Here is an 18324-nt window from a genome sequence, read left to right on the forward strand (position 1 = left end):
ATGCCTACATCCTACTTGGGTGGGCCTGGCACTGCTGGACTGGAATCCACTCAGACTCCCCACCTCCTTCCCGGCCTGGATTGTGTGGTCAGGCTCTTGATCCCCACCACCCATGACCCTGGGTTGAGTGGGTCTGTCTAGACCCTGTGAACTCATCACTAATAAGCTTGTTAAATGGCTAAAAGGAGGGGGAGGGGCTTGACAGGGCTCTTTCTGAAACAGCTGTGGTTGTAATTATGTGGACAGTGTGGTTGGCTATCATTTATTCCAGTTATGAATACTGTGGGATCCTCTTCTCTGACTGGTGACTTGGCAGGGAAGGCTCCCTCTCTATCCTTTAGAATTGTTGGTGTCTGGCTACCTGGGAGGGCCTTTGTGTATGCCAGGATAGTGAGTGGCTTTATCCACTATGGTTATCTGCCATGGGCTTCTCAGCCTACTAAATCCCCAACCCAAGCAATGCCCAGGATCCCAGGAACAGGCTCCTGAGCTTCTTAGTTAGGGACCTGCCAAGGTACCCACGTGGCCTGGGATGCCCCTTGCCCTTGTGGCCTGCCTGAGCTGAACTGTCTCAGCGTCCAGGAATGTAGACTCCTCTGCCAGTCTTAGACTGACGTGAAGCTTGGGGTGCCAAGTGGCACCAGATTGGGTAGACACAAGGCTGAGACCGGGGGCCAGGGGTGTGGACAAATTGGAAGGATTGGTGGTAGAGAGCAACAGGGCTCTGGCTTCTCCCAATATAGTATCTTCTGCGGGAGCCCGCCAGCACCTGGTGTGGCTGGGAGGTGGAGTTCTGCCAGCTACACTTAGATGCCTGTGGGCACACCTGCCACTGTGCACACTCCTGGTGCCCCTGGCTACATTTTCCAGCTCCCACATGCCCTCCCCCTCCAGGTGCTCACACTTCCTGGGCAGGACTGGGCTTGTGTCTACTGCCTGGGAATGTGCTTGGCTGAGGCCGGGCCCAGTGGCCTAGTCTTGGCCTGATGCCAGGGGAGACCAGGGAGCATGCAGAAGGTGCTTAGTCAGAAAGAAAGGTGGTGATCGCTCCCTAGACTTGCAGCACACAGCTCTCCTAAGGTCACAAAACAATAAAGAGTGGGAGCAAATTCAGGACCCCCCCAGGTCATCGGACTGATCTATGGTTTCTCCCCTTGTTCCCTATCTCAGAGCTTTTTTGTGTGACCCTGGAAGTTGCTGCCTCTCAGACTGACTCTTCTACCCTTCTCCCCAAGGGGCAGATAGATGGATCATGCATACAGGTTGGGGTTGGGGGACAGGGGTGTCGGTGTTCGCTGAACATTTTTGTGTGTGTGTGTGTGTCTGTGTGTGACGGAGTTTTGCTCTGTCACCCAGGCTGGAGTGCAGTGGCGTGATCTCAGCTCACTGCAGCCTCTGCCTCCTGGGTTCAAGCAATTCTCTGGCCTCAGCCTCCTGAGTAGCTGAGACTACAGGCACCCACCACCACACCTGGCTAATTTTTGTATTTTTTGTATCTTTAGTAGAGATGGGATTTCACCACATTGGCCAGGCTGGTCTCGAACTCCTGACCTCAGGTGATCCACTTGCCTCTGCCTCTGAAAGTGTTGGGATTACAGGTGTGAGCCACCACACCCGGTATTCAAGTGTTTGCTTTCTCTGCAGGCTGCATGTTGTGCCTGGGTCAGTCCACCTTCCTTCGCTTTAACCACCCGGCTGAAGCCAAGTGGATGAAAAGCATGATTCCAGCAGGGGGCCGAGCCCCTGGGCCCCCCTACAGCCCTGTTCCTGGTAGGTACCAGAGTGGGGGGGGCACAGGGGGCTGGGTTGGTGGTGTTCCTTCAGCAGTCCTCCTTGCTCATTTCAGCCACACTTGGAGTGTTAGGGCAAGACAATACCTAAGGTCTGGGCTCACTGCCACCGGCCATGGGCTGGTGGAGAATGCCAGGCAGTGGGACCACCGAGAGCTAACCAAGGCAGTGCTGCTTAGGTAAAACTGGGAAATTATGTGTCTTAAGGGATGGCGGGCTCTGCCAGCTTGTACCCCACTGCCCTGGAGGTTGCCACTCAGTGTCTGGAACTCTGGCCCACTTGTGTCACCACAGGGAGCCTCACCCTCTAGGGTGTCCTGAGGGGCAGAAGGAAGCATTAGGTTGAACTCCCTGTAAGCTGTGGTGGGGATCATGTCCTTGGGCCTCGCCCAACCCTCACTCTATGCCTTGCCCGCTGATGACTCAGTGGAGCAGCTGTATTTTGTGTGTGAATTATTGATCCCCAGAAAAGAATTGGTGATTGTTCTGGGGAACCAACACAGGCCCCCTCAGCCCAGCTGCATAGGGGATGGGGTGCAGACCAGGAGGCTATTATTGGGTCTACCATCTCAGACTTTGTGCTGGCATTTAGATGGCTATGGGGTGACAGGTGACAGATGGACATGGATGTCAGGTACACCTAGGGGGGTGGTAGCAGCAGCCTAAGTGGATAGCCTGGGGACCTGAAGAAAGGTGAATGGTCACTGGGATTACCAGTATCCATGGCAACCCCTCTGACTATATCCCACACAGTCCCCATAATTTTGGACCCAGACTCAGTCTTGCAAAGTCTTTCTCTTCTCTTCTCCCCACCCTCAATCTTTTCCAGTCCTCTGGGGGCTCAGAAGCCTGGTTTCCCAGTCTACTCCCTAGTTAATTTTACCCTGCCCTCACCCCAGCCTTGTCATGTCACTCCCTTAGCTGTTTGGGGCAGTGGTTCCAGGGACTCTTGTATGGTTGACTAGGGCTGAGGCATGGCAAAAGCAGGCTCTTGCTGGCATGGCTTAATGGGATAATTGGAGGCACTGAGCTTCACCTCCTTGCTGGCAGCCTGGCTTCCAGGAACCAGCCATTAGCACCAGCTCCCTCCCCTACCTCTGATTGGATGAAGACACACCCTTCGCCCAGCCCTGGAGGCTTTTTCTTTTTCTTTTTTTTTTTTTTTTTAATCCTGGGCCTCTGGTTCCTATGGTGGGAGGCCCTGACGTACTATTAGACTAGGAGCCCCTGGAACTTCTGGCCAGCTCTGCAGCAGGTGCCCATCTTCTTTTTATAATGCCCTTCTTTTTTCTTTTCTTTTTTTTTTTTTTTTTTGAGACGGAGTCTCGCTTTGTCACCCAGGCTAGAGTGCAGTGGCCGGATCTCAGCTCACTGCACGCTCTGCCTCCCAGGTTCACGCCATTCTCCTGCCTCAGCCTCCCGCGTAGCTGGGACTACAGGCGCCCGCCACCTTGCCCGGCTAGTTTTTTGTATGTTTTAGTAGAGACGGCGTTTCACTGTGTTAGCCAGGATGGTCTCGATCTCCTGACCTCGTGATCCGCCCGTCTCGGCCTCCCAAAGTGCTGGGATTACAGGCTTGAGCCACCGCACCCAGCCTTTTCTTTTTTTTTGTTTTGAGATGGAGCCTCACTCTGTCGCCCAGGCTAGAGTGCAGTGACGCGATCTCGGCTCACTGCAACCTCCACCTCCTGGGTTCAAGTGATTCTCCTGCCTCAGCCTCCCAAGTAGCTGGGACTACAGGTGCGTTTCACCACACCTGGCTAATTTTTTATTTTTAGTAGAGATGGGGTTTCACCATATTGGCAAGGCTGGTCTCGAACTCCTGACCTCAGGTGATACATCCACTTCAGCCTCACAAAGTGCTGGGATTACAGGTGTGAGCCACCATGCCTGGCCTCTTCTTTTTTTTTTTTTTTTTTTGAGACAGTTTGCTGTGTCACCCAGGAGGCAGGAGTGATCTCAGCTCAATGCAACCTCCTGGGTTCAAGTGATTCTCGTACCTCAGCCTCCTGAGTAGTTGGAATTACAGACGTGTGCTACCATACCCAGCTAATTTTTTGTATTTTTAGTAGAGGTGGGGTTTCACCATGTTGGCCAGGCTGGTCTTGAACTCCTGTCCTCAAGTGATCTGCCCACCTCGGCCTCCCCAAATGTTGGGATTACAGGTGTGAGCCACTGTGCCTGGCTTACCTGCCCTTCTTGAGGAGGGATATAGGATATAGATTGGAGGAGTCTAGTCTTGGGGTGAATTGACAACAATAGGCTTAGAGTGCCTATCACTGTTAACTGTTTTAAGTCACAGGCAGGAAGGCCCTGCCAATTCCCTTCCTTTACAGAAGGAGAAACTGAGGACAAGTGACTTGGCTAAGGTTGCATAGCAGGTCAGTGGCAGAGCTAGGTGGTACCAGAACCAGATCTCCTGGCTTCTTCTCCAGAGCTCTGTTAGTCTCACTGTGCTAGGAGGAAGTAGGCTAGTGCCCTGGCTCTTATGCATATGCAGCTCCCCAAAGTCAAAGACCTTTGCATTTCCCTCCAGCAGAATCAGAAAGTCTGGTAAATGGGAACCACACCCCACAGCCTGCAACACGGGGACCCTCGGCCTGTGCCAGCCACAGTTCCCTGGTGAGCTCTATTGAGAAGGACCTGCAAGAGATCATGGACTCACTGGTGCTAGAGGAGCCTGGAGCTGCTGGCAAGAAGCCTGCCACAACCTCTCCACTGTCGCCGATGGCTAATGGTGGGCGCTACCTGCTGTCTCCCCCAACCAGCCCTGGTGCCATGTCTGTGGGCTCCAGCTATGAGAACACCTCTCCAGCCTTCTCTCCACTCTCCTCACCAGCCAGCAGTGGAAGCTGTGCCAGTCACTCACCCAGTGGGCAAGAGCCAGGACCTTCTGTGCCCCCGCTGGTACCTGCCCGTTCCTCCAGCTACCATCTGGCCCTGCAGCCCCCACAGTCCCGCCCAAGTGGTGCTCGCTCTGAGAGTCCTCGGCTGAGCAGGAAAGGGGGCCATGAGAGGCCTCCCAGCCCTGGCCTCCGGGGTCTGCTAACAGACAGCCCTGCAGCTACTGTGTTGGCGGAGGCCCGGAGAGCCACTGAGAGCCCCCGGCTGGGTGGGCAGCTGCCTGTGGTGGCCATCAGCCTGAGTGAATACCCAGCTTCTGGTGCTCTCAGTCAACCCACCAGCATCCCTGGCAGCCCTAAGTTCCAGCCTCCAGTCCCTGCTCCCCGAAACAAGATTGGCACACTCCAGGACCGCCCTCCCAGCCCTTTCCGTGAGCCTCCAGGCAGTGAGCGGGTGCTAACAACTAGCCCCTCACGCCAGCTGGTGGGCCGAACATTTTCAGATGGGTTAGCCACCCGTACCCTGCAGCCTCCTGAGAGTCCCCGCCTGGGCCGGCGGGGCCTGGACAGTATGCGAGAACTACCCCCCTTAAGTCCATCTCTGTCCCGGCGAGCCCTCTCCCCACTGCCCACCCGGACCACCCCAGATCCCAAGCTAAGCAGGGAAGTGGCAGAGAGTCCTCGGCCCCGGCGCTGGGCAGCCCATGGGGCTTCACCAGAGGACTTCTCCCTGACGCTGGGGGCACGAGGCCGTAGGACACGGAGCCCCTCACCCACACTGGGTGAGTCTCTGGCACCCCGCAAGGGCAGCTTCAGTGGCAGGCTGAGCCCAGCCTACAGTCTGGGCTCTCTTACTGGGGCTTCACCCTGCCAAAGTCCCTGTGTCCAGAGGAAGCTCTCCAGCGGGGACTTGCGGGTGCCTGTCACAAGGGAGCGGAAAAATAGCATCACAGAGATCAGTGACAATGAGGACGACCTCCTGGAGTACCACCGGCGACAGCGCCAAGAGCGGCTCCGGGAGCAGGAGATGGAGAGGCTGGTGAGCAGGTGCCAGGGAGGCTTGCCACTGTCCATGGCAGAGTCTCTGCCAGGGCTCGAGCAGGCCAGCTGGCAGAGCGGGAGGGGCCCTCAAACAGGGCTTGGGCTTCTCAAGGTTCCCCACCTCCAGGATACACTTTAGTGATCAATATCTTATGGTTCTGGTGCCCTGAAGAAGAAATTCTTTTGAAATTTCTAAGGCTTTATTTTAAATTCGTGCTAATTTTGCATTTATTCAACATAGCATTTGTTTTAATGTATAAATTAAATTTCACATTGTTTACTCAAGCACAGTGAAGCTCTAGGAAAACATACCACAGGTATGGTAAGACCTTGAACCTCCCAGTTTGAGAAGCAAGTTGAAGTAGGTTGAGTAGGCTGAAGCTCAGAGAGGGGAATGGCTTTGTCCAAGGTCACACAGCAAGTTCTGGCAGAGCTGGAATTGGAACCCAAGTCTCCTGACTCTAAGACTTTTTTTTAGAAAAGTACCTTGTCCTTTTTTGCTTCTCTTTGGCGTCTACAAGTGGGTGGGAGCTGCTCACCCTGGCCCAGGCAGTATCATCTAGGAGTGTGGGTGGCAGGGAAGAAGGACAGAGCAGGATAGGCAACCCTGGCCTAACCATTAGCCAGCCTCTGTAATTGTGACTGTGTGCGTCCGTGTGCATGCGTGTGGGTGTGTGCAGGGGCCGGGTGTGGCTCTAGGCAGCTGTCCTGGAGATGGCATCTGAGCTGGGTCGGGGCCAGGATTCCCCAGATAACTCAGGGAGCTTAAGGGGCTCTGGCTGGTGTGTACACAGTCGAGCCCATGTACAGAAGAATAGATTCTGCCCTCTGTCCTTGCAAGCAGAACAGGGTTCTTTGGGAGGTGAGCAGGAACCCTGGGACTGGTTTGAGGAGGAGAATCAGAACTGATGAGAACCAGAACTGAAGCATCTGGAGATGCTTTTGGAAGAGGTTGGGACAGTTTTGGATGAGGGTATAGGATTGTGTGTTTGTGTTGGATGGGGGTGAGATGAGGCAGATTCCGTCTTTTCCTTTGCTGCATCTTCTCTTTTTTTTTTTTTTTTTTTTTTGAGACGGAGTCTCGCTCTGTCACCCAGGCTGGAGTGCAGTGGCCAGATCTCAGCTCACTGCAAGCTCCGCCTCCCGGGTTTACGCCATTCTCCTGCCTCAGCCTCCTGAGTAGCTGGGACTGCAGGCGCCCGCCACCACGCCTGGCTAGTCTTTTTGTATTTTTTTAGTAGAGACGGGGTTTCACCGTGTTAGCCAGGATGGTCTCAATCTCCTGACCTCGTGATCCGCCCGTCTCGGCCTCCCAAAGTGCTGGGATTACAGGCTTGAGCCACCACGCCCGGCCTGCTGCATCTTCTCTTCACTGTTTTTGCATTGGTCTAGATGGGAATGCATGGCCATTCTAAGCTGGGGTCTCATCCTGGAGAGGGGGCAGTAAGCCTGGCACAGGCAGAGTGGCAGGCACAGTCTCCCCCAACTCCTCCATCAGTCTCCCCAACCCTATTCCCACACATAAGCACACATCTTACCACTAGTCCTGACCTGCCTCACCTGCCACTTTAAGTCTTGGAGGCTGCCCGCCCTGCCCCTCCCACTGCAACCAGGCTGCTTATCTGGGTCCTGGGGCAGGGGCGGAGGCACTGGCCCAGCCTCCCAGGTGCCGAGGCTCTGTTCCTTTTTTTTTTTTTTTTTTTTTTGCCATGGAACTGGGCAAGCAACAGGAGGGAAGCTGGGTAAGTGTATGAGAACGCCTCTCCAGCCTTCTCTCCACTTCCTGCGGTTTGGGTTCATGGCCAAAATGTAAGTGGTGAGAGACACTTGAGGAGATCTAGGGACCCTAGAGAGCCATGGGAGCCTCACAAGCCAGGCTTCAGGCCTATAGATAGGCCTGCAGGAGAAGGCGACAAAGACCAGGAATGCGATTGTATCATCCCTCCTTTACTTCCTAGGCCCCTGAGAGGTGACTGTATCTGGGTGGGTGTGTATGTGGAGAGGGGTGGATGAAGTGGTAGGGCCATGGGAGTACTCACTCATGGGCCTGGGCATTCAAGGACTGGTAGCAGCCCATCCTGCTGATAAACAGCCAAGGGCTGCCTGAAGGTAACTTGGAGCTGAGGTGGGGACAGAGGGCCATGTCCTTGGTTTACCTCTTCTCCATGTGTGTCTGTGGTTGGGTGTCTGGTCCCTGTGGGCTTGTGGGTCTGTTTTCCAGCCCTGTCTGTCTGCATACGTGCCCACCTGTCTGTATGCTAGACTGTGTTTATCTGTGAGTGTGCATCAGTGTGCATTTGTGCATGTCAGGGCTGGTGTCTTTGTACCTGCTTATTAATGCAAGTCCAGGGCACATATTGTGTCCTTGTGTGCCTGTGCATCAATGCTGGTGTGTCAGTGTGTGTCCTCATGTCTGTAGTTCTGTGTGTACCTGCGTTAGGATGAGCACCCGAGTTTATCTGTGTCTCATTGTGGTCTGTAGTCTACTTAACAATATGTTTCCGTATGTGTTTGGTGTGTTCCTTTGTGTCCATGAGGAAGCCCTGTCCTGGGGTAGATTGAAAAAAGAAAGGAACAGGAAGACGGAAGGGGCTGCCCCAGAAGTGGGCAGGAAGAACCAGGCTGTTGTGCCAATGTGGACAGGTGGCACAACAGCCTGGTTCTTCCTGCCCACTTCTGGGGCACCCTATTTCCCTCTGCCTCCCCCAGGTCTTGGAGTCAGGCATCTCCTGACTTGACACTGATGACCTAGCCACCAGTAACCTTGCTCTCCCTCCTGACAGGATACTGAACCTGGCGCTATCCCCACCAGGGCTCAGCTTCCTCCCCTTCATGTCCTGCTCTGTCCATCCTCCCCAGGAACGCCAGCGCCTGGAGACCATCCTGAACCTGTGTGCCGAATACAGCCGGGCTGATGGGGGATCTGAGGCCGGGGAGCTCCCCAGCATTGGGGAGGCCACCGTAGCATTGGCACTGGCAGGCCGGAGGCCCTCACGAGGCCTTGCAGGGGCCTCTGGGCGGAGCATCGAGGAGCCTGGAATTGCCACCCAACGCCTGTGGGAGAGTATGGAGCGCTCAGATGAGGAAAATCTCAAGGAGGAGTGCAGCAGCACTGAGAGCACCCAGCAGGAGGTGAGATGGAGGGGTAGGCAAGACAAAGAGGCTGAGGTTGGACCTGCTGGGGGCAGAAGAGGCTAGTGTATTGAATGCCAAGGTCCAGTGAGGAGAAGGATCAAGTTTGGGAAGAGATTCGAGAGCAGAGGTGCAGAAATGAGACAAGGAAGAGAAGGGAGGTGTTGATGAGCTTCCCAAGCTATAAATATGCTTTATGACCTGCCTTTCCATGGGGCTCCACCCAGGCCTGGCACTCAGTGGTAAATCTTTATTATCTTCAGCAGAGCCCTTATTGCTCCCTCAAAGGTAGGGGTGGGGGGGGCAGGGAATTAGCCTCCTGTCTCAGTCCAGCTATTCCTCAGCAAGTGCGTGGAGGAACAGGTGATCCATTTTCTTGGTCTGACTCCAAAAAGCTCTAGGCTTCCTCAGTTGATAGCTTCCCTCCCCTACAGCACGAAGACACACCTAGCACCAAGCTCCAGGGAGAGGTGCTAGCCCTGGAAGAGGAGCGGGCTCAGGTGCTGGGGCGCGTGGAACAGCTCAAGGTCCGTGTGAAGGAGCTAGAGCAGCAGCTGCAGGAGTCAGCCCGAGAGGTGAGCCATGAAGGCCCGAGCTAGACTCTTCCCTAGGCCAACTGAAGGCCCCAGAGAGGGGCCACAGTCATCTGCTTTGATGGGGACCCTGGTGTCTGCCCCCAGGCCGAAATGGAGCGAGCACTGCTGCAGGGAGAGAGGGAGGCAGAGCGGGCACTGCTGCAGAAGGAGCAGAAGGCAGTGGATCAACTGCAGGAGAAGCTGGTGGCCTTGGAGACAGGCATCCAGAAGGAGAGGGACAAGGTAACCCACACCTGGCCCGGCTTAGTGCTGGGTACCAGTGGCCTGGGAGAGGAGAAACGTCTTCTCTGGGGCCCTGCACCCCTCACCTCATCATCCATTCTGCAGTACAAGTGGTCTCTGTGGCCTTCCAGGGACAGGGTGACTTGTCCTCCTCTGTGGAAGGTACCAGCTTGGAGGGCACTGCCAGGGGCTGGGCTGGTGTCTGGGGTCTCTGTTTGGGTCTGTGTGCTACCTCTGGGTGCCTGCCATCCTAGGCCCTTTAAGGCCCTTCTAGGAAGTGCCAAAGCCCCTTCTTGGGCAGTGAGCACAGCCCGAGGGACTGACACTGGGGAGTGATTCAAGTTTGGGTCCCACCATCTGGAGAACATCTCCCTCCAAGCATGCCACAAGTGCTTACATTGTGATCTTTGGGAGATGACCCTCGGGCCTCTGCTTCCCTTGAGCCTTCAGGATCTGCAGCCTCCTGTCCCAGGTGACCCTAGCTCCTGCCCCTGCCCCTTTCAGATTTCGTGCCAGCCTGCAGGGGCCACTCCCGGATGGCCAACACCGTGCCAAAAGCTCTGAAGTGGAGAGGGGTCATCTATTTCTGGATCTGACAGTATTTTTCCAATAATTTAATTTTCCTTCTGGATTTTTTGAGTTTCTTCCTCTTGCCCTCAATTTTGAGGATCTTAAAAATTCTTTGACCCGTTGGTTTTTTTGTGTTTTTTTTTGGAGCTTTGGCTCTGGCCCCCAAAACCACACTCCCAAATTCTGTGCCAAATTAACTTCATGCTTGCCAACTAGGCCTACACTAACGCCCCTTCTAATCACTGACCTGGGCTTTCCGCATGCCCCTAACTGCCAGTGCCACCCAGGTAGGGCTGAGCCATGCCCGCTTTTGCACTAACTCAATGGGTGCCTCCGTGCCCCTGGCCTCTCCCCTCTAATGCTGCCTCCTTCTTTTCTTGGTGTGGGACCCCAGAGTTTTGATATGAAAGGAATTGGCAGGAGGACTGGTAGCTCAACTTTACTCAAGGGGGCATTGGCAGGAGGGGTATAAGGGTGGGGGAAATGCTTGGCTGTGGCGCTGCTCAGACTGAAGTTCTTCCCATTGGAAATGCCTAGGCTGCTGTCTTAGGCTACTGTCTGAGGACAGCATAAGATAACTCAAGGAAGCTTCCTGGCAGCTTCCTGTACAGCAGACCAGGCTGTCTTCCACCTATTCCCTTGCCTGCCTTCTGGAGCCAAGGAGCAAGGAGGCCCAGTTGTGGGCATGGTCTTGGAGGGCTTGAACAGGACTTCTCTGCCAACACAGTGGCTACCCTTCCTAGCTTTCCCCTGGGGCTTCCTAAATTCAGATACCCATCAGAGGTTGGTAATGGGTAGCCCCTACTCTTCCCCTCACCCCGAGCCACCTATAACACAGGGTATTTTACAGCCTGAGTCCAAGGCTGAGGAAGCACCTAAACCTCAGCAACTGGCCTGATCAGGTCCTCCTCTCTGGGGATGGGTAGATGAGTTGGGTAGAGGGGTGGGAGTGACTGGGTTCAGCACAGGGCCTCACTCCCAGGGATAAAGCTCAGCATTTCAGAAGGAACCTGCCTAATCTCGTTTCCCGCTGACCTGGAGTGTTTTGGAGGCCTGGATTTCACTTTCTCTGTGGGGAAGAAAGAAGTTATTTGAGGCTGTGGTAGTGACGGTGGTGGTGGTGATGGTGGTAGTGATGGCAGTGGTGTGGAGGGTTCACTCGGCTTCCCTCCCCTGCCCCCAGCCCATGGCTCCACTCTGACTTTGGAATCAGTAATCACAGTTTCTCCTCTGCCTGTCCTTTGAGGGGTGACTCACCAAACCCTCCCTTCATCCCCCTTCCCGCCCTCAGAGGTGTCATCTCACCCCAGACAGAACAGTCCACCCCCTCTGTACCCACTCCTGGGAGTCTTACTACCATGACAACAGCCCAAACTAATTGCAACCCTTATCCCTGAAGTTCAGCCTGCAGGGCCAACACCCCACCCTGACCCTGGACAGGAGGGGAGGGAGGCCAAGGGTGTTGGGCTGGGGTCCACTCTGCCACACTGCTTTAACATCCTCAGCTCCTGATTCACGCCCAACCCTGGATTTAACCTTCACCATCACTTTTTACCCTGGGTTAAATTTTGGTCTCTGGGCTGTGGTAGAAGGGGAGGGATGAGAACTGGAGGCTCCGATTCTGTGATGCGGAACCAGCCTTGACTGGTTTGGAGAGAAAACAGAGGGCCTTTTCTCAGGACCTACCCAACAATTTCAGTTTAAGGGACCCCAGGAGACCAAAATCTGTGCCCTGCCCCCACACCTCTGCCTGTGTTACCCCACCCCCTGCACCTCTGACTGCTGTGTTACCCTTCAGCTCCTGGCCTCGGGCCCTCTGCCTCTTCACCTCTTTCCCTCCTCACTTTCCCTTTCTACTCTTTTCTTCTCCTCACCTGGTTATTCTCCTCTTTGATTCCAGCCTTTTTTCTTCTCTCAACCCCCATTGCCGACCCCCATTCTGTCCCGCCCTGGCCTCCCTCCCGCGCTCCCCTCCCGCCGCTGCCGGGCCGGAGTTGAGGAGTGTGTGTTCTGTTTCTCCCCTGTGCCCCGCCCTCTCCCTCGCCCTCCCGCCGACCAGGAGAGGGCGGAGCTGGCCGCGGGACGGAGGCACCTGGAGGCCCGCCAGGCGCTCTACGCCGAGCTCCAGACGCAGCTCGATAACTGCCCCGAGTCAGTGCGGGAACAGTTACAGGAGCAGCTGAGAAGGGTCAGTTCCACCGCCCCCCCACCCCCGGCCCCCGCGGGCCACGCCCCAGAAGGAAGAGAGGAGAGCGGTGGGACGGGACCACCTGGCCCCTGCAGTACCTGCCGGACACCAGGGTCGGTGCTGTGGCTTGGAGGGAACCGGGAAGGTTGGGGGGTCAGCGCTCCAGGCCATGATGCCCGCGAAAGGGCAAGGCCAAGTACAGCGGGAGCTGGGTGAAGGCAGGTTTCCTACCCAATTTCCCCGGGTCCAGCCCCATACAACGCATGTCCCTGTGGCCTGGCCTTCCAGGTGCAGAGTGGCATTGCAAGCACCACCCAACCCCCTTTGTCACTGTCGTTGAAGGAGGCAGAGGCCCTGGAGACTGAGACAAAGGTCTTTGAGGACTTGGAGTTCCAGCAGTTGGAGCGGGAGAGCCGCGTGGAGGAGGAGCGTGAGCTGGCTGGTCAGGGGCTGCTCCGGAGCAAGGCTGAGCTGCTGCTCCGCAGCATCACCAAGAGGAAGGTGTGCCCCACCCCGTTCCCTGCTGCGTACTGTTGGAGGCCTGTGACCTGGGTTTGAATACCAATGACTTAACAAAAGTTAACTTCGCCTGTTGTGCCTGGGTTTCCTTGTCTGTAAAATGAGAATTATAACAGGTTGTTATGAGAATTAAACAAGATGTAAAGACAGAATAAGATGTGATTGTAGTAAGCACTCGGTGAAGAATAGCTATTATTATTAAGCTCTGACTCCCCTCGGTCTTCCAGTGGAAAGTGGATTCTGCTCCCATTCAGAGCTGGCACTGGCCTGTCAGGAAGGTGAAAGATGGAGGAGGAGGAGGTTTGCCCCGTGCGTGCAGAGCTCTTGTCTGGTGGAAGTGCTGGGACACACAGAAAGATTTGAGATCTGGATATTAGAGCCAGCTAGGGGCCCTAGAAAGGGCATTCATGGCCGGGCGCAGTGGCTCAAGCCTGTAATCCCAGCACTTTGGGAGGCCGAGACTGGTGGATCACGAGGTCGGGAGATCGAGACCATCCTGGCTAACACGGTGAAACCCCGTCTCTACTAAAAAAAAAAAAATACAAAAAACTAGCCGGGTGAGTTGGCGGGCGCCTGTAGTCCCAGCTACTCGGGAGGCTGAGGCAGGAGAATGGCGTAAACCCGGGAGGCGGAGCTTGCAGTGAGCTGAGATCCAGCCACTGCACTCCAGCCCGGGCGACAGAGCGAGACTCCGTCTCAAAAAGAAAAAAAAAGAAAGGGCATTCATTTGGGTTCCAGCCATGGCTCCGTCCTGCCTTGGCCGAGCTGTAAAACAAGGGTTATTGCGTATTGTGGCCTGGTTGGCTCTGACACGCTAGCTAGATACTGTGATTGTCTGCTCCTGATCTCAGCCAGACCGCAGGATGGTGGCGCAGGTGCCTGTGTGTGAGGGTGGGGAGTAAAGCTGGGAGGAGGTATGTGTTAGTAAGGGTTGGGAAGAGGTGAGAGAGGGACTGGAGAGGATGGCTCAAGCAGCTTCCACCCTTATGGCTGAAGCTTGTGGCCAGGCACATGCACACATGCATGTACATTATGCCTGACTGCAGTTAGTATGGAGGAAGTGAGCATGGTGAGATTGGGGAGGGGTGTCTAAAATTGGCGACTTAGAAGATTTGCTGGCTAGCCTGGGGTTGGTGGTAAGTGGGGAGCTGCTGGACTTTCCTTGAGTCCAGATCCCATGCTTCTCTCCCTGAGCTGCTGTCTTACAAATGCACTGACTGATGCATGGAAGGAAGAAAATTGACACACCTAAGCACATGAGTGTGTGTCAGGCACCTTGCTGGGAGCCTTCCTTGGATTACCTCATGCTGTCCTTAGGATGGTATCACAAGACAAGTGCTATTATCCCCATTTTATAGACAAGGAAACTAGGAGTAAGAGAAGCTACACATTTTGCCCAAAGCCTCCCATAATATAAGCTTCAGAGTCAGAATTGGAACCCAGGCCTGTTGGCCCAAATCCCATGTTCCTTCTACTGTACTGCACTGAGGCTAGGGGTGGGCACTTCTCTAGCCTCTTCCTCCTTCTTCCTGGAGGTAGGGAGCTATAGATCAGCTAATCTCATCCCTTTGGGATTCTGGTGAGTATAAGCTCCAGGGAGGTTGGGAGGGCTTGGCAGTAGTGGATTCCTCTTCCCACACCCACGCTGGCTCCTGGGAAACCGGAGCTAAACCCCTGGGACCTGGGGTATCACATTCTTCCCCATGCTCCTCCTTAGGAACCTTATCCAGCTTTCATTCTCAGACCCTAGTGTCCCACCTAGGCTCTGTCTACCCTGGTGCCCTGTGCTCCCCTGCCCTTTCCACTCTGATTCAGGCTCAGAGTACTGGCCTGGGAGTTCAATAGATGATTCTAGTCCTTGCTCTACCACTTAGCTGGCTAAGAGATCTTAGCTTCTAAATATGTTGGTGTTCTCACCTGTAAAATGGATATAAATGCAGCTGCCTCATAAGGGAGCTTATTAAATGACATAACAAATGCAAAACATTTAGCAGAGTTCCTGGCTCCTAATGGGTTCTTAGTAGATGGCGGCTCTTGCAGTGAGGATTACTGCCCAGCCTACTTTGTTGTTGTTGTTGATTTTGAGACAGAGTCTCGCTGTTGTCACCCAGGCCAGAGTGCAATGGTATCTCAGCTTACTGCAACCTCCACCTCCCGGGTTCAAGCAATTCTCCTGCCTCAGCCTCTCAAGTAGCCAGGATTACAGGTGCCCCCAACCACACCTGGCTAATTTTTGTATTTTTGGTAGCGATGGGATTTCACCATGTTGGCCAGGCTGGTCTCAAACTCCTAACCTCAGGTGATCCAGCCTCCTCAGCTTCCCAAAGTGCTAAGATTACAGGCGTGAGCCACAACACCCGGCCAGCCTACTTTGGTCTTCTTTTGGACTGACCCCAGATTTAGGACATCATCCTTCTTTAACTCTTCCTTTCCCATGATTTGCTCCTAAGGGTGGTGGATTAAGGCTGCCTTCTTCAGGAAGCCCTCCTGGGATTAACCCAGCCCATTTTTCCTATCCCTCGTCCTTCCCCCTTATTATCTTTTCATTTCCTTTTAGCACATGATTGTTGAGCCAGGTACTGTTCTAAAAGCCCTAATGAGGGTATAAAGACAGAAAAGACAATGTGGATCTTATGTTTGGGGCAGGGTGGTGGTAGTGGTAACAGATATATTCACAAATAACAATAATAGAGGCAGATGGTGATACAGAAGAATGTGAGCACAGAGGAAGGAGCAAAGAAATTGAGTGGCAATCAAGGGAGGCTTTGGAGAGGAGGTAGCATTTGGTCTAATCTTAGATGATAAGTAAGCTCTTGATAGGTAGAGAAGATTGGGACAGCTCTTCTGGCCTAAGGAAGTGACATAAGAAAGGCCTGAGAGTGGCCGGGCGCGGTGGCTCAAGCCTGTAATCCCAGCACTTTGGGAGGCTGAGACGGGCGGATCACGAGGTCAGGAGATCGAGACCATCCTGGCTAACATGGTGAAACCCCGTCTCTACTAAAAAATAACAAAAAAAACTAGCCGGGCGATGTGGCGGGCGCCTGTAGTCCCAGCTACTCGGGAGGCTGAGGCAGGAGAATGGCGTGAACCCGGGAGGCAGAGCTTGCAGTGAGCTGAGATCCGGCCACTGCACTCCAGCCTGGGCAACAGAGCAAGACTCCGTCTCAAAAAAAAAAAAAAAGAAAGGCCTGAGAGTTTACAGCTACACAGCTGAGTGTACAGTGTGGCTGAGCTGAGAGGACATGGAGGCGGTAGGAGGGAGGGGAGCTGCAAAGGGTTTGGGAGCCCCGAATGCCTGGTAAGGAGTCTGTGCTTTATTCTGTGTGTAATGAGGAGCCACTGAAAGATTTTGAGGAGAGGCATGATCTGATCTTATTTGTGGATTTTTAAAAAATTATTCAAGTAATATTCCTTTTTAGAAAGTAATTTTTCTTTTTAGAAAGATTAGAAAATTCAGATAAGCAAACAAACCTCAAAGTCATCTTAGGAAGACATTTGTGACAGTGTGGAGTGAATCAGGAAGTTGAGAGAGTGGAAGCAGAGGCTGGTGAGAAGGTCCAGACCAGGGAAGCAGAGGGCCTGGATTTGAGTGGTGGCAAGTGGGGTTGGGACAGGGAGAATGAGGCAGATGGAGTGTCTCTAGGCTTTGGGACCCATTGGTTGTGGGGTAAGGGAAGGGAAGTTAGAGGATCTGAGTGGTGTGCCTAATGGCACAGGGATCGTTGATCTAGGGAGGGAGGAAGGCCTGAGGGAAGGAGCCCACATGGCAGCCTGTGTTTTCTTAGGGTGAGTTGAGGCCAAGCAGAAGAGCTGGTTGATCCCCTTCACCTGAGCCTTGAGTCTCTGGGCAGGAGAGCCAGCTAGTTCTCACCTTGAGCTCAGCCCTGTCTCCCCAGGGCCTGATCAACCACCCCATCTCCTTTAGGAGCGCCTGGCCGTCCTGGACAGTCAGGCTGGGCAGATCCGGGCTCAGGCCGTGCAAGAGTCAGAACGCCTGGCCCGGGACAAGAATGCCTCCTTACAGCTGCTGCAAAAGGTAGGGTCCCTCAGGTTGGGCTGGGGGATTTTGAGTAGGGTAAATGGGAGGGGAGTGCAGAAGGGCTGGGGTGCAAACGTGCTGGGGTGGAGCACAGGGCTCCTGTCACACAGTCTCCTGGCTCCCACTCCTCTTTGACTCTCTGCCATTCTGGGCTTGCAGGAGAAGGAGAAACTGACTGTGCTGGAAAGGAGATACCACTCACTCACGGGGGGCAGGCCTTTCCCGAAGACTACATCGACCCTCAAAGAGGTATCATGATTGGGTTAGCCGCAGCTTCAGGCCCAGGGGGTGTCCTGGGAGGCTCTGAGTAACACACAGCACTTTCAGCCAAGTGGCTGAGGTTGTATGGGGACATCTCCCTGAATGGGAGAGATTTGAGGAGGAATGGCCCCAAGCTCTGGGATTTGATCTTCCATGGCCACCAGCTGCCTCTGTTTAGTTGCCTTTGGAGTTCCCAGGAGACCACTGATTTCCCTGTTTTTGGTGGCTGAATATATGTGGGGGGACTCAGGGGCCTGGGTTGAGTGGGTAGACAGCTCAGAGGCTTAGTAGGGGCTGGGCTGGATGGACTCACCTTGAAGGGGAGCATGTGGATATAGGAGTGCTGATCCTGGGGCTCCTGGGCTTCAGTCCTGAGTTAGGCGTTTGTCTCAGAAGAGGATATTGAGGCCCCTTAAGTGGTTCTTCCCAAGTCTGTATGTCTGGTGTGTGAGTTCCAAATAGAACATATCTGGTTTACCAACTTCGTTCCCTCCCTCCCTGCCTCACTACACAAACAATTTAGGCCTGGGGTGGGGAACTGGGCCAAGTGTGAGGGATGCAGCCCCTCACCGTGTCCCCTTTCTGTAGGCCGAGCTGCTCATCTCCGAGTCCTCAGAGATGGGGCTGGGGACTAAGGCTCTGGGCCTTTTCCCAGGGTCTTCTCAGGCTGGGGCCTCCTCTGTCTCTTTAACCCCACCTGCTTCCACTCTTCTCTGCCCCAAAGCACAAGAGGTAATCACAGCTAACTGTGTGCTCTGCTTTGCCCACTGCCTGCCTGCCTGCCCGCTGAGCCCCTGCCTACAGCTCCTCCCAGGGCTTAGCTGAAGGGCATGTGGTGATAGTTTCTTGGCTGGCCAGAGTTTGGGAGAGTGTGTGTGAGTGTGCCATGCCGCCATTCCATAGAGTGCCTGGGCAGCCCATTGAATTGCATATTAATTTGCCTATATTCTGCTTGCCATTCATCAGTTCTCACAACATGCTGGACCCTCTGGCTCATTTTTCTTTTCCATGACCCCAGAGGACAACCTGGTTCTAGAGCTAGGCCTGGGTGGGCCTTGGGTAGGGCAGGCTTATGATCCTGCGCTTTGATTCAGCATGCATTGTGGAAGTCTACCATGCTCCC

General features: G+C 54.4%; 1 protein-coding gene across 50 annotated transcripts in view; it reads left to right on the forward strand.

Annotated features, from left to right (window-relative positions):
- The window catches only part of PHLDB1 (pleckstrin homology like domain family B member 1), a 52284-nt gene that overhangs the window by 15021 nt on the left and 18939 nt on the right, over nucleotides 1-18324 (forward strand). For 15 of the 50 annotated variants that reach the window (XM_015115872.3, XM_077964449.1, XM_077964460.1 and 12 more), the window contains 8 exons: nucleotides 1645-1770; nucleotides 4327-5672; nucleotides 8534-8806; nucleotides 9241-9381; nucleotides 9487-9624; nucleotides 12725-12883; nucleotides 16827-16937; nucleotides 17100-17189. In XM_015115872.3, coding sequence (XP_014971358.2) covers nucleotides 1645-1770; nucleotides 4327-5672; nucleotides 8534-8806; nucleotides 9241-9381; nucleotides 9487-9624; nucleotides 12725-12883; nucleotides 16827-16937; nucleotides 17100-17189 — 2384 coding nt within the window. Of the gene's footprint in view, nucleotides 1-1644; nucleotides 1771-4326; nucleotides 5673-8533; nucleotides 8807-9240; nucleotides 9382-9486; nucleotides 9625-12253; nucleotides 12383-12724; nucleotides 12884-16826; nucleotides 16938-17099; nucleotides 17190-17789; nucleotides 17934-18324 lie in introns of all 50 variants that reach the window. The other 35 variants (XM_077964446.1, XM_077964453.1, XM_077964464.1 and 32 more) reach the window with 7 other exon arrangements.

Source organism: Macaca mulatta, chromosome 14 (genome assembly GCF_049350105.2).
Source record: "Macaca mulatta isolate MMU2019108-1 chromosome 14, T2T-MMU8v2.0, whole genome shotgun sequence".
NCBI classification, from domain to species: Eukaryota; Metazoa; Chordata; class Mammalia; order Primates; family Cercopithecidae; genus Macaca; species Macaca mulatta.